Consider the following 13,283-nt stretch of genomic DNA (forward strand, 5'->3'; position numbering starts at 1 on the left):
GTAAGAAACTCGTTGAATATACAGCCGGTGGAACATCATAGACTCGTCCCTTTTCATGTCAAGTAACCACTGGAGCAGATACATGTCCTACTCTGAAGATAGACTGTATAACCAAGCGCGTAAAACAAACGTTTCACTGGCCGTGTCTTGTATAATTTCCTTATTAACAATGATATCAGATATTTCCTTGAAGCAGTGGTCACTTAGAGCACAATCAAGGTATGACATTATCCCCAACCCAGCTAATGAACAGATGAGGAAATATCACTCTTCAGGTAAAAACAATTACTCAGAACACATGCCTTTAGATAATTGTATCTGGATGTTCTGTCAACTAGCTAATCCCAAACAACAGTTACCACAAAAGAAAATCCCAATAACAAATCCGAGGAACTGGAAGTACAAAGTTAAGCCGCACCTATTTCCCCTTTCGGTGGTTGAACCATCCACAACATCACCTGATATTAACAATCTAGCAATCCACTGAACAGCATTCTACCAGCTATCCTCCACGAAACTAGCGTATCATTTCTGAAATGCATATGCTCTCAAGTATACATTTTCTCAGATTCACCTCCAATTGCAACTATCGAGGCACGGCTATATCAGCTCCCATCAACTTCCACCTGTATCAGTATCTTATAATATTTATCACCTCTGTATATTGTTCTTCATCTCATTCAACTCTTTCTTGGGTTGAGGGACGAAATTGTTTACAAACACAAATATCCCAAAACACAAGTGCTGGTGAAGGAGCAAGGAAGGAGAAAATAAAGAGTAACAGTTCTTCAATATTTCTATTTCATTTGCTAGGGGACCCATTTCCAATTCGGAGAGTGAGAGAAGAAAGATTATAGCTTATTCAATGGAATGGAACAATTCAGCACTCAATCATTATAGTTCGGATTCCCCAAGGTAGATAGTCAGAAAGATGTGCCCTGAAATGAGCTTTGAACGGTAAAATTATAACTATTAGAAAGTTCCTTTTGTTGTCCTTCCTTTTTAATCTTTAGAAGTGAGGGGAGTCGAGGAAAGGTGTGCTCATTTTACTCGTTACAACCCCTCTTAAGTGGCTAGAAAGGTAACATGCTTTGTTTAGGATTAACTCAAAAATAATCTGATGCTCGAGAGAGCAACTTCTTTGTCTCCTTGATAGATTTACCTGTTACAACCCCTCTTAACTGGCTAGAAAGGTAACATGCTTTGGTTAGGATGGAGCTAAAAGAAATCCGGTGCTTGAGCTAGCAACTTCTTTGTCTCCTTGATAGATTTAATTGAGCAGGATATAGCTATGTGGTTAAATTCAGTCTGCCCAGATTGTATTTTCTATTAATTCCTAGCCCCAACAATTCCTATTGCTTCACCTGATAGTATCAATACAAAAGAGAGGGACAGGCCTAATCCTGAACCAAGCAGTATCCACGTGAATTAAGTTTTTTTTTCTCGTCACCTGAAAAGGTCTCATTCTCAATGGATTACAGAGATGATTGAATGCAGCACAAGACAGTCACGATCATAAACAATAAAGAGATATATGTCAATAAGTGAAAGGGGTGAAAAATTAAGTAAAGCATAGAGGGCTTAAAAATAAACCCTCAATTCAAATTCCTTGTCCATGGGCATACAGCACAATACATCAGTAAGTCTTAACAAATTCGACACAAGACTGACCTCTTATTCTATTCCTGAGTATTCTGATTTTTGTTCATGCATTCCAATGGCATGTCAGTTGCGAATTCGCCCACACAATCAGAAGATGGTGGTTTCAAACTTTTCTGAGCACAGCCTTAAGGTGGGGCTGAAGACCAGTCATGGCAGTGGCCATTTCAACAACATAAGACAATTCCCCATTGACCAGCTTGAACACTCGAGTGATGTCTTTCACCTGCCAACAAGAAGAAAGAGGTCGGTAGTTGTGAAAAAAAAAAAATTAAGTTGTTCCCAGCAATGGGGGGCGGCGGCAGCAGCAGTTCAGTAGTTAAAGATCATCGATGCTTACTAGTCTATTAGCCAAAAGACAACATTTCGGTAGCCTTTCATTCTTCAGAGAGGAAATCTACCTTGTATTCGGTCCAAACAAACCAAGCAGGAAAAGGAAGAGTTGCAATACTAGGATTATATAAGGAAAGGAGAATCTAAGTCGAACCTTGGAGGCGTTGCCCACGAGATCACTCTTAAGGCAGATGACTTTGTGGTCCGCGTCGAAGGTCCCCTTCTGCAATGACGAGAAGAATAAAAAGGGCGAAGAAAAATAGGGACCGAGGAAGAAGCAGAAAAAAGATGGGCGCGGGAGGGAAGGAGGACCTGGACTTCAACGAGGCCGGTGCTCTGAGCAAGGACGACCTCGAGAGAGCCGTCGAGCTTGGGGCGCCAGAAGCCGGACTCGGAATGCATGGGGAGGGAGGTGAGGGGGTTCCAGGTCCGCTGGGAGTAGGCGAGGACGGGCTTGCGAGGGTCGGGATGACAGAAGGTGAGCTCCTCCGTGTAGGCGAAGGAGTCGATGGTGGGATACAGGCCTCGCCCTTCCCCTCTCCACGTCCCCACCAGGTACCCAATCCCTTCCACCGCTCCCTGCATTCTTCCTCCTCCTCCTCGTGTTGCCGTCTGGTTTTCTCCGCCGTCCTTGGCTCGCTGCTCTCGGTCGTCCCTCTCCTCTGGAATTCCGTCGTCTTCATCCGATCCCTAGGACCATCGGGCTCCCTTTCGGGCCCAATGACTGCCGGGGTCCACCGAGGAGATATTCCCTCTTTTAAAAATCTGTTATTTCCTCAGCTCGAGTTTAACATTTGCTCTTCGCTATTGACCGTTTATTCCGTTATTTTGATCCCTGAATTAGTGCATCAAACCCTTCAACCTTTTCATTTCCCTTATCAATCCCTTTTAACTTGCATAACTCCTCTAACCAATCCCTCATATTTCAATTTCGATTAATTAAATATGACATAGTTGATTCAAGTATGATATTAAAAAAACTTTTATCCACTGATATATGTAACTAAAAACCCTGAGATCAAGATGATAGCAGAATTTTGATAAGACATTTCTCAGCATAAACACATTGCTCGAGCTTCTCCATATTAGATTTGTGCTAGTTTCAATTGGTCTGTCAATATAGTTGAAAGAAGGGTTCTTATTTTTTTTTTTTAAAAATTTGATGGAACTCTTTGATCTTCTCTTTTCTAAAGTACTAATTGAGTGAAATTAAAAAAAAAAAAAAAAAGAGAGTAAAATTTTCAAGCAAAAGAGGGATAGAGATTAAAATTTCTACAAAGTTGTTTATGATTAAGTAATACGGTGATAATTCTTTTTTACTAATTTAATGTACTCCTTTCATATAGATGTGAGATAATATCGTTCGTTGTAGTTTAAAAATATTTAATGAATGAAAGTATTTGTATAAAACATAAATAACTAGGCAATTTATGGATATTGACTCCTGTTTAATTATTAAATATATTTATAATATCTCGTCGCGTATTATACATTTACATGATTTATGGTGTACAAATCAAGCAGAGTGTTCATTGTTCATCGATTAATAATAATCATGACACTGTTATGTGGATATTACTTATAAAAAGCATTCGAAATGATAAAGAGATTGCCATAAATGGTGATGAGCTGAGGCTACTGTTGATGGTGTGTGCGTGCAAAGGGGTCTTCCAGGCATAACCCACCAATCGATCTGAGAGAGAGAGAGAGAGAGAGACAGAGGATCAAACGGCCAAGTGTCCCTGTGTTTATTTATGCCCGGAAGACCCCTTTGACCATTTCCTTGAACAACGTCGTGACAACTTCCTTTACTCTTTGGCATCTCTCTCTCTCTCTCTCTCTCTCTCTCTCTCTCTCTGCCATTTATTCTTCTGATTTGTCAAATTATAGCTCTCTCTCCCCCCCTCCTCTTCCAACAATGCCTGGTGTTGTCCTTGATCATTGAAAAGCGCAGGATGATCCTCCTCGATGTACCATTCAGAGAACTAGCATTAGAAACAGCTCATGGACGATAAACATGCACCTGACATTGTCCTTTCGGTTACAAACCAACATCTCTCTCTTCCAATAATCCATCCCTCCAAAAAATTTGACCCTCAGTTTGCGCCCCCATAATCATCATGTTACTCGGGTCAGCGTGTTCGTGTCTGTCGAGATTGAGAAACATAGAGATGCTGGAGCCAGTGCGTTCCTCGGATGGCCTTTCTATTCATTGGTCAGTGTTTCCCATGCGCTTCCTTCATTGGTTATGTTATTGCTCCGTGCATCATACGCTTGTTTTGGAACCTGATCCACGTGCTTAAGTATTTTATATGCGGCAGGCCTATATCAGCATTCACGGATTATCTTAATTGAACAAGTTTTGCCCGACTCCCATGTCCCCACCCTGCGTCAATAGACGTGCCTGCCACCCAATCCTCCCCGTTGATGGAGACCGCTGTAGATGTTGGTCTCTCCTTTATTTGAGACAGAGATGCATCCAATAAATTTTGATTTGATACCATGGCAAATGCGAGTCATAGTTTGCAATTCCAAGCATTCCTGGAATAACGATCAGAAGCTTCCTTTTCTTTTTTCAAAGACGAAAAATGTGATTTTGTCCAAATAAAACCTGCCCTCCTCAAGTGAATTCGACATCATTTCAGCACGAGTTCACAGGCTCTGTTTTCCCTCCTTTTAGTGCAGAAATGTTGTGATGGATAGAGTTTCGATCGCCAGATTCCCGTTGGTGCATGAATCGTGAAAAGGTGAGGCATGCCTGATCTCATCTCCCAATCTGATTTCGATCCACTTTGTTCCAATTTAATATGAATTGTAGCGATTGTATCTCTAAAGATGAATGTGCATCCTATATGATTGATAAGGAGCGCACATAAGCCAAGCAAACCTGAAGTTATGGACTCAATCCCCAAGAATGATACAAACGGATGGTACGGCATGCCCGGCGACCCCAAAAAGCCAGATCAAACAGCCAAAGATGTCTCCAAGTCTACAGCTGATTCGCCTGCTAAACCTGCAAAGTCTGATCCATTTCCCAAAGATTGTGAAGTTGGATTGAGAAAAGTTGAACGGGATAACAAGAACAATGCAACCGTTGATGGACTCCCCATTTGCCGGCAGCAGATTCCAGGCCTAACAAGAATGCATGCCAATAATCATGACCACAATGAAATTCCAACAGCTTCATCTGCAGCGACATTGACAAGTAGACCACTCACACTGATGACGCTGCAACCGCAACCAAATACAAAGAACTGCAATAGCCAGCAGGGATCGAGCCGTTCTAACAGCTTGGAGAGCTCGGGTGTGATGCTGAGGCCCCACACAGGTGGGGATGTTCGATGGGAGGCCATCAATATGGTGCCCAAGGGAGGTCCTAAACTTGGTATGAGCAACTTTCGGCTCCTGAAACGCATAGGATATGGGGACATAGGAAGCGTGTATCTCGTGGAGCTCCGAGGATCCAACACTCACTTTGCAATGAAAGTGATGGACAAGTCATCCCTTGCCAGCAGAAACAAACTCCAGCGAGCTCAGACCGAAAGGGAGATACTCGGGCTCCTCGACCACCCATTCCTGCCCACTCTTTATTCTTACTTCGAGACCGAAAAGTTCTATTGCTTGGTCATGGAGTTCTGCAGCGGAGGAAATCTGCATTCCCTCCGTCAAAAGCAACAAAACAAGCGTTTCACGGAAGAAGCTGCGAGGTTCGGTACATTTCTTTCCTTCATTCAAGTTAATTAACCAGCTTTGTGACTAAATGCTGCTTCCTTTCTCCAAAATCTTATCTTTAATTCAACAAGCAGTGCTTACCATTCTGTGATAGATCATCAATTTATCAGATCTCCATGAGCGAGCACCTAACGAATTACTCATAAGAAACATCCTAATTTCAGGATAACGATCCATCTTTTCTCTAAACTGTGATAAACCAAATAGATAGATTAAGGTTTTGTGGCTCAGAAAATCTGCTGTACCTAAATTCTAGGATATCTAGACATATTTTTAGGAAGATGGAAATCTGAAGGGTGATCAATGGACCCCAGCATACTTCTAAAGTTAGTAATGTGTGTCAATCGATTAACTGGTTAATTGTAACAGGTTTTATGCGTCGGAGGTGCTGTTGGCGCTGGAGTACCTGCACATGCTAGGTATTGTATACAGGGATCTGAAGCCAGAGAACGTGCTGGTGAGAGACGAAGGGCATATAATGCTTTCAGACTTTGACTTATCGCTACGGTGCTCGGTCAGCCCAACACTAGTGAAGTCCTCATCGGTACATGTAGGTGGCGGCGGCGGCAGCAGCAGCAGCAGCAGCAGCAACGGTCTTTCGTCTGGGGCCATTTTGGATGATGAGTTTGCGGTGCACGGTTGCATGCAGCCATCCAACTTTCTGCCTCGGATATTGCCCGGGAAGAAGAACCGCAAGTCTAAATCGGACTTCGGGGTGATGATGGGTGGAGGAGGGCCGCAGTCCCAATTGCCCGAGCTGATGGCGGAGCCAACCAACGTGAGGTCCATGTCCTTCGTGGGGACCCATGAGTATCTGGCTCCGGAGATCGTCCGTGGAGAAGGACATGGGAGTGCGGTAGATTGGTGGACGTTCGGCATATTCTTGTATGAGCTGCTGCATGGCACCACTCCTTTCAAGGGCTCGGGCAACCGGGCCACTCTCTTCAACGTGGTGGGGCAACCCTTGAGATTCCCAGAGACCCCACAGGTGAGCTTCATGGCGCGGGACTTGATACGAGGCCTCCTAGTCAAGGAGCCCCACAAGCGCATTGCCTACAAAAGAGGTGCCACTGAGATCAAGCAACACCCGTTCTTCGAAGGAGTGAATTGGGCCCTGGTGAGGAGTGCACCCCCTCCCCACGTACCTGATCCCGTTGACTTCTCCCAGTTTGCTGTTAAAGATCCAAAGGTAGAACACGCCAAGAAGAAGACGATCACTGATAACAATACTACTCTTTATCAGAAAGACGACAATCCTAGTGACTCTTCTTACATAGAGTTCGAATACTTCTAACAATCATGGACAATGGTGGATAAATTTATCGCCAACGTTTGATGTATACATGAATAGAACTAAAGGTTTTGCAGTTTGAGTACCGTGGCACCTCTCTCTCTCTCTCTCTCGCACTAGAAGGAAGGTGCGAGGGTGGAATTGGGCTGAGTCACCAGTGCGCTTTGCTCTGCAGCTAGAGAAAGCTTGACACCATGTTCCCCTGGTCATGTGATATGTTTAACTTGTGTTGTTTGGGATTTGAATTCCTCAGTTCAGTTGCCCCCAACAGCAGGGAACTGCCGACATAAGGACAACGGTGTGTGGCCGTAGCAGTCCTACTGACTGGGAAATTTTCCGGTCAGGTTACCGGAAAGGACGTCTAGTAACGACCTGAAGTGATGTCTTGGGCAGAGTTTTATAGGAATTATTAAGGCAGCTTTATGAGCTCAGTTTATGTAGCTTTCTTTTTTGAAGGCTTCTTCTCTCCAATAATCTAAGGTTGTACAATGTAGGGGTGATGGATTTTATGGTGAGCCAGCTCCCACCTTGAAATCTAGAGCCTAACCAGTTAGGATTGGTTTCCGCATTGGTTTTAGGTTTAATTTAGGAACTGGCCGAGTTAACATCTCAACTAATTCTTACAAAATGATAAATTTCCTCTACTCACTTGGATTTGCGTAGGCAATCATTTGACGCTCTTGTTGATGGTATTGAGTATTGAGAAAAGCCATATACAAGCTCCTGAATATCTTCGGCCAGGGAGTGTTTTTGTCAATAGAGGAGATAAAAATGCCTTGTGTTTTCCCTACTCTTCTTTATCCCATCTTTCGCTACTTGCCACGGCTATCCATCCATGTTGTCAGGGACTACTAAGATGGAGATAAAAAAGAAGTTTTCTTTTTTTTTCTTTAAGATCAATGTAGGTGCTTTTAAAAGATTGGGTTGAGCATGTGTCCGCTGCATTGCCAACTAAACTAGATTGACTCCTCGATGCACCCTGTATCTCTTATAAAGTTCGTCTAGAGCTTCAGAGAGGTGCGGTTCTACCCTAGACAGCCGGCTCCCAGGTACACAAGATTGTGCCTACATTTTGATGTAGGATCAGCTACTGGGGATGTACATGCTACATACACACCAATACCACAATACCATCCACGGAGGTAGGTGAAATATTCCAACACAGAAAAGCCAAATGTCGAATTGCAATACATGCCAGCATACCTGCATTTCATTATAGGATCAGCTGCAAGGCTTTCTACAGCGTGCGACAGGGACGGGATAAGGAAGAGGGGGCACCCGAGGCAGGAGAATCAGTCAATCGAGTTAAAGAAGTTTGACTTCAAATACAATCGAAATGGCGGGGAGGTGCTGGAACTCGACCATCTGGTACGCCTGCCCCTGCGCCTCTCCCTCTCCTTCTCCTTCTCGCAACTTGGTCGTCCGCTCCAAAGTCGGATTCTTCCAAGATATCGCCGAAATCGCCCACAACAAAGTCAGCCCTCACCCCTCACCCTTCTCTCTCTCTCTCTCTCTCTCTCTGGCTAATAAGTCTGATCGAGGCTTACTGCGACTTGGTAGGTGCTCATCGCAGCTGGTGTATCGACGGCCATCGGGCAGCTGTCCAAGCCCTTCACATCGCCGGAGGGAGATGCCAAGCATTTCGATTTCAGAGTCGCCTTTCGTTCCGGTGGTTTCCCTTCCTCCCACTCCGCCGTGAGTCCTTTCCCTTTCCCTTTCCCTTGTGAATTGGTAGTATATCATATGTGGCGTCGACTCCCCTCATTCCGTCTCTTTGATTTGTCTTCCATAGGCAGTTGTGGCCACCGCTACCTCCCTTTCTTTCGAGAGGTAACCCCCCCGCTTTCTCCATTCAGATTCTCGGGATATGATTGATGGTTTGAATGTTTTCCCTAAAGCCCCCTGCGTCGCCCTTCCTGATTTCAGGCGGCGCCTGGTGTTTCCCCATAACAAAAACCTTAACTTGAGCCTCGTGACGGCAATTTCCCATCTCCCTTCGCTCTCCACCTAGTTTGGGTATTGACTGTCCGGATAAGATTAGCTGATGTCTGGTCTCGAGGGAATGTGTAGCGCGTGTCTTTTCTTCTCGGGCGTTTTCTGCTTTTTTTCGTGAGGTTCACATTCTTTTCTACCTTCCCTTTTGGCAGGGGGTTCTCAGATTCAATCTTTGGACTCTCGGTTGTGTATGCTGCACTTGTCATGTATGATTCCCAGGTAATCTTCTTCTTTTTATTTCTTTATCTAGTTTTTGTTTTTTCATATCATTCTTGCCTTGGTGCTTCTGAATTCTTCTTATCCTTCCAGATTGATGTTTCAAAGCGGGCTACTAACTCCTTTAATCTGGCCTATTTTGTACACCTCGCATATAACTGTTCCATTTGAAGAGAATACCTCCTTTTGTTAGTTCTCTGAGGATTCATAATAAGAAGAATTAAGGATGTGTGGCATTTGGTAGCAAACTGTATGTTGGTCCTCTGTTCCAGTTTTAACTGTTTCTTGCGAGGTGGCTTATTATGCTTTTGTGAAAAATTACCACCCTGTATGTATTTTCATCATGTATTCTATTAAGGTAGACAACCTTCAGATTTGGCACACAAATAAAATCGTTACCTCACCTTCCTTTGTTAATGTGATTTATCCACTGACGGCTGAAAGGTTGAGAGGAATTGTCCCTGTATAGTTGTAGCTTCTTTCTGCTCCCACTTCTTGCACAAACTAGAGTGTATTTCTGTTCATCTTTTTACTTAAGTGGTCTCCTTAAAAGGACTGCATGGTCTGGTTTGGCTTCCTCCAGCCTTTTCTCCTTTCTAACTCAATTTGGTGGTTCTGACCAAAAAAGAAAAAGAAAACTCAATTTGGTGGTTCTATCTTCCATCTGAGACATTCATTGCTTGATCATGTGCTTAATGCCTCTGAATGCTAATCATGCGCTGACTCCGTCGCCTGTTTAAAAGACTATTGCTCCTATGAAACTTCCCTACAGTTGATTAGCTCAATAGCTGAATATTGATCACTTGATTGGTTGTCATATCAGAAGCCTTAAGCACCTCCTCACCTCCTTTGGTATCCTAGCTGACAGAGAGGTGGGGTAGAGGATGATCTGATCAGATGCTATTCAGGTCTGTAAGTACCTGGCTAGGAACAATGCCTGTGAACTGTACGCCTAACAAGTATATCTGAGCAGTAGCTTGAGACTTAGGCTGTAAAAATGTAGCCAAGGAATCAAAGGATTTTCAAAGAAAAGATTAAAAATCTCTATTCATCAGACAGAAGCTTCCAAACTTAGGGTTGCAAGAAAGAAATTGCAGCATGTAACTCAATAGCAAAAAGTTGCTCAATAATGGAATTTAATGACTCAACCAATGAGTTATCCATTTGAAATGCATATAATTGAGAACTTTTCTTAGTCCTAATCCAAGTTAAAGTAGGAAAATCTTAATTAGAAAGACTAATATCCTAATTCAAATGCCATTGCCCCAATTCTCCATCAAGAAGCTCGCAGTTTTTCATTCAGCAGCCCTTATTATAATTACTAGCTGCATTCCCCTCTTCAACACCTAATAAGAGGAATAAAATGGGTGGCCCCGGAATTGCACTTATCAAATTTTCACTTGACGAAGATTTTAGTAATTTAATTGTTATGGCATGCAGCCTTTTTTTTTTTTTTTATATGAGATATCACTTGGAATTTTGATGCTATTCTTAATGATTCTCCCCTAGACCTCAGCAGAATTCACTGTGCCACTCTACATCCAGACAACAAGCAGATAGGAACTCCATTGCTGTGTGCTGTTCTATTTCTGTCCCCACATCTTCTAAAAGCATTTCTTTACTTCCGTCACATTAGCCTTGTCTATAATTTAGCAATTATCTCTGCCCTGTATTTGTTAGTTCAGCAATATGGACATCATATATCATAACTCATTTATCGGCAAGAAATAAAAATTGTCATCAGTGGCTATTAAAAAGGATGGGAATGAATAGCAACTAGGCATATATTATAGCTTTATATGTTAGTCTATTGGACTAAGCCCCTCAAAAGAATGCTGCAGAAACAACGTCCTGTCTAAAAGCAAAGCCAGTGAATTTGAGAATACTTGTCTGCCAATGGACACAGATTCAATGTGACAGTGAAGTCAAAGTTCATGATTTGTCTACTAAAAATAATTTTTAGTTCCCGCTCGTGGTTGTCTTGGGATTGAGTTGCCATGAAGTGATATAAGACTATAGAGAGGAATCAGAGGATCAGACTCACAGGATGCCTAGATTTAGACATTGAAGGACTTCGGATTCCCAGGAAAAAGCTGGAGTTGTCCAACTCTTGTCAATTGTAGTCTCGTTGCTTTTGTATTTGCTGCATGACTTAATGGTTTTGGACTGCGGAACTTCTTAATATCATAGAGGTCAACCTGTTCGTGGTCTAAACCCTTTTAGGGTTCATGACATTTGAAAATTTATGACAAGGAAGTAAGGAGGCACCACTGTTTTTTTAGACCGGTGACCCACTTGTAAGAGTACAGTAATTATTAGTCTTGTGTTTCCTTGTAAAGGCTGGGGATGATAATTCTTGTGACGATTGTTTATGGTAGGTATCTGTAATCAGCTGCATACGTTGTAGCAATGTAGATCAAATATTCTGTGGTTTGGTTGGCTAAATTGGGGAATCTTCCACTGGGTTTTCTCGTGTTGTATGTGCAGGGCGTAAGGAGAGAAGTGGGGAAACATGCCAAGGTGATGAATGGAGCTCTGCTCAAGAAAGCACGGGTGAAATCTCCATCCGTGGAGAGTGACACAGTGGGAAAGCCATCTTCGTTACCCATCAATTCGGGTCAAAGCAGCCAGTTCCCGAGCAAACTACAATTACGAATGGGTGATGATGGGGAAAATATATCTGGTATAGTTGGAGAGGGTGGAACCAGGCTGAAAGAATCGGTTGGGCACACGGAGGTGGAAGTTTTAGCCGGTGCTGTATTGGGCTTTGTGGTCAGCATGGTTGTAAATACCTTGATGTAGTATTAGTTTTTTCTACTATGCCTGCATTTTTTTCGTCCTTCCTCCTTAAGTTTGGACTGGAAACGAGATTTGAGTCCCAGGATCATGTGTTTCCTTGGCGACTCCTTTAATTCGTTATTCTTCTTAGTGATTGCAAAACAATTGCGGGAATAATACGATAAGAAAATAAGTAATGGATCACCCTTTTCTTTATGGCAACAGAGTATTGTTTTGCTTCTCCATTTCCCAGCAACAAAATTCCCATCTCAAACCCCATGGCCGAGCATGACGGTGTACAGAATAACGAACTTCCATAGGCCCCTTCCTCAGGGGGGCAGGGCCCAGTAAAGTGGAGGAGCCCCACTGTAGCGGGCCCAGCCAGCCCAGATTGCCATCACCGATCCCTTTTCCCGTTCAAAGCGTGAGCTTGTGACGTGGCGGTGGATGAGGTGCTGAGCTGTCGGGATGGGGGGGCACGTGGTTGCAATTGGGGAAGCTTAGGGCGCCTCGGCTTCCACGTGGACGACTCCTCGGGTGTCCCCGCTCCTCTGGTCCTTCCTATTTCAGTGCTGATCCGCTGAGGGAAGAAGGATCGATCTGTGGGTAAGAAGGAAAAGATGTCAGGAGCGCAGGGGGCAGAGCCCAAGGAGTCGAAGACGGCGACGACGTACGAGTCGGTGGAGGGAGGGGAGAACAGGACGAGGACGGACATTCGCATGCCTCAGGACCAGGGCGGCATTCAGGTGGACATGCTGCAGGAGAAGGTCCCCGATGCCACCGGGTACGGCGGCCCCGTCTTTGGTGCTGGTGCTGCCGCCAGTAAAACCAAGGATGAGGAGGCGGAGGACAAGCAGAAGCTCGACTTAGGCGTCACTGGCACCGGATGATGTTGAGAATCACGCGAACTCTCTTAACTTCGTAGCTGTAGCCTGTAGCCTCTCTCTCTCTCTCTCTCTTATATCTCCACTGGGGCTGTATGCATTTCTATATATTCGAAGAAGGAAACTATATATATATATATATATATATGCAAAAAGAGAGAAGTAAAGGGGGTTGGTGTATTGTTGGCAATTTGATGTCGTCTCCTTTTGATTTTCTTCCGCTCTTCTGCCACCTAGCTAATCATTTTGTGCTTTATTTCAATGTAATCGCTTTGAATCGACAATAACGCCATCATTATCCGCACAATCTTAAAGAGGTACTAAGACTTTATTCATTATCACCTCTCGCACAATCTTAAAGGGGTAATAAGACTTTATTAAATGTTAAACTCATT

The 13,283-nt window shown here is 43.7% G+C and overlaps 4 protein-coding genes across 4 annotated transcripts; 3 read left to right on the top strand and 1 right to left on the bottom strand.

Annotated features, from left to right (window-relative positions):
- Window positions 1–1,533: 1,533 nt before the first annotated feature.
- LOC104451050 (UPF0678 fatty acid-binding protein-like protein At1g79260) lies at window positions 1,534–2,693 on the bottom strand. Its single transcript, XM_010065803.3, has 3 exons — window positions 2,305–2,693; window positions 2,147–2,215; window positions 1,534–1,885 (listed from the first exon to the last, which is right to left on the bottom strand). Exons 1-3 carry the CDS (start codon window positions 2,575–2,577, stop codon window positions 1,766–1,768), a joined length of 462 nt encoding a protein of 153 aa, XP_010064105.1. The 5' UTR covers window positions 2,578–2,693; the 3' UTR covers window positions 1,534–1,765.
- Window positions 2,694–3,886: 1,193 nt separating this feature from the next.
- Window positions 3,887–7,100, top strand: LOC104451051 (serine/threonine-protein kinase RHS3). Its single transcript, XM_039316059.1, has 3 exons — window positions 3,887–4,739; window positions 4,857–5,699; window positions 6,094–7,100. The coding sequence occupies exons 2-3, from the start codon at window positions 4,888–4,890 to the stop codon at window positions 7,016–7,018; spliced, it is 1,737 nt and encodes a 578-aa protein (XP_039171993.1). The 5' UTR covers window positions 3,887–4,739; window positions 4,857–4,887; the 3' UTR covers window positions 7,019–7,100.
- Window positions 7,101–8,049: 949 nt separating this feature from the next.
- On the top strand, window positions 8,050–12,220 carry LOC104451052 (uncharacterized membrane protein YuiD). The gene is made up of 5 exons (XM_010065805.3): window positions 8,050–8,489; window positions 8,576–8,710; window positions 8,808–8,845; window positions 9,163–9,229; window positions 11,714–12,220. Exons 1-5 carry the CDS (start codon window positions 8,352–8,354, stop codon window positions 12,026–12,028), a joined length of 693 nt encoding a protein of 230 aa, XP_010064107.1. The 5' UTR covers window positions 8,050–8,351; the 3' UTR covers window positions 12,029–12,220.
- Window positions 12,221–12,343: 123 nt separating this feature from the next.
- LOC120294942 lies at window positions 12,344–13,114 on the top strand. Its single transcript, XM_039316060.1, has one exon. It carries the CDS (start codon window positions 12,625–12,627, stop codon window positions 12,892–12,894), a length of 270 nt encoding a protein of 89 aa, XP_039171994.1. The 5' UTR covers window positions 12,344–12,624; the 3' UTR covers window positions 12,895–13,114.
- Window positions 13,115–13,283: the final 169 nt, after the last annotated feature.

The sequence above is a fragment of the Eucalyptus grandis genome, chromosome 6, assembly GCF_016545825.1.
Source record: "Eucalyptus grandis isolate ANBG69807.140 chromosome 6, ASM1654582v1, whole genome shotgun sequence".
NCBI classification, from domain to species: Eukaryota; Viridiplantae; Streptophyta; class Magnoliopsida; order Myrtales; family Myrtaceae; genus Eucalyptus; species Eucalyptus grandis.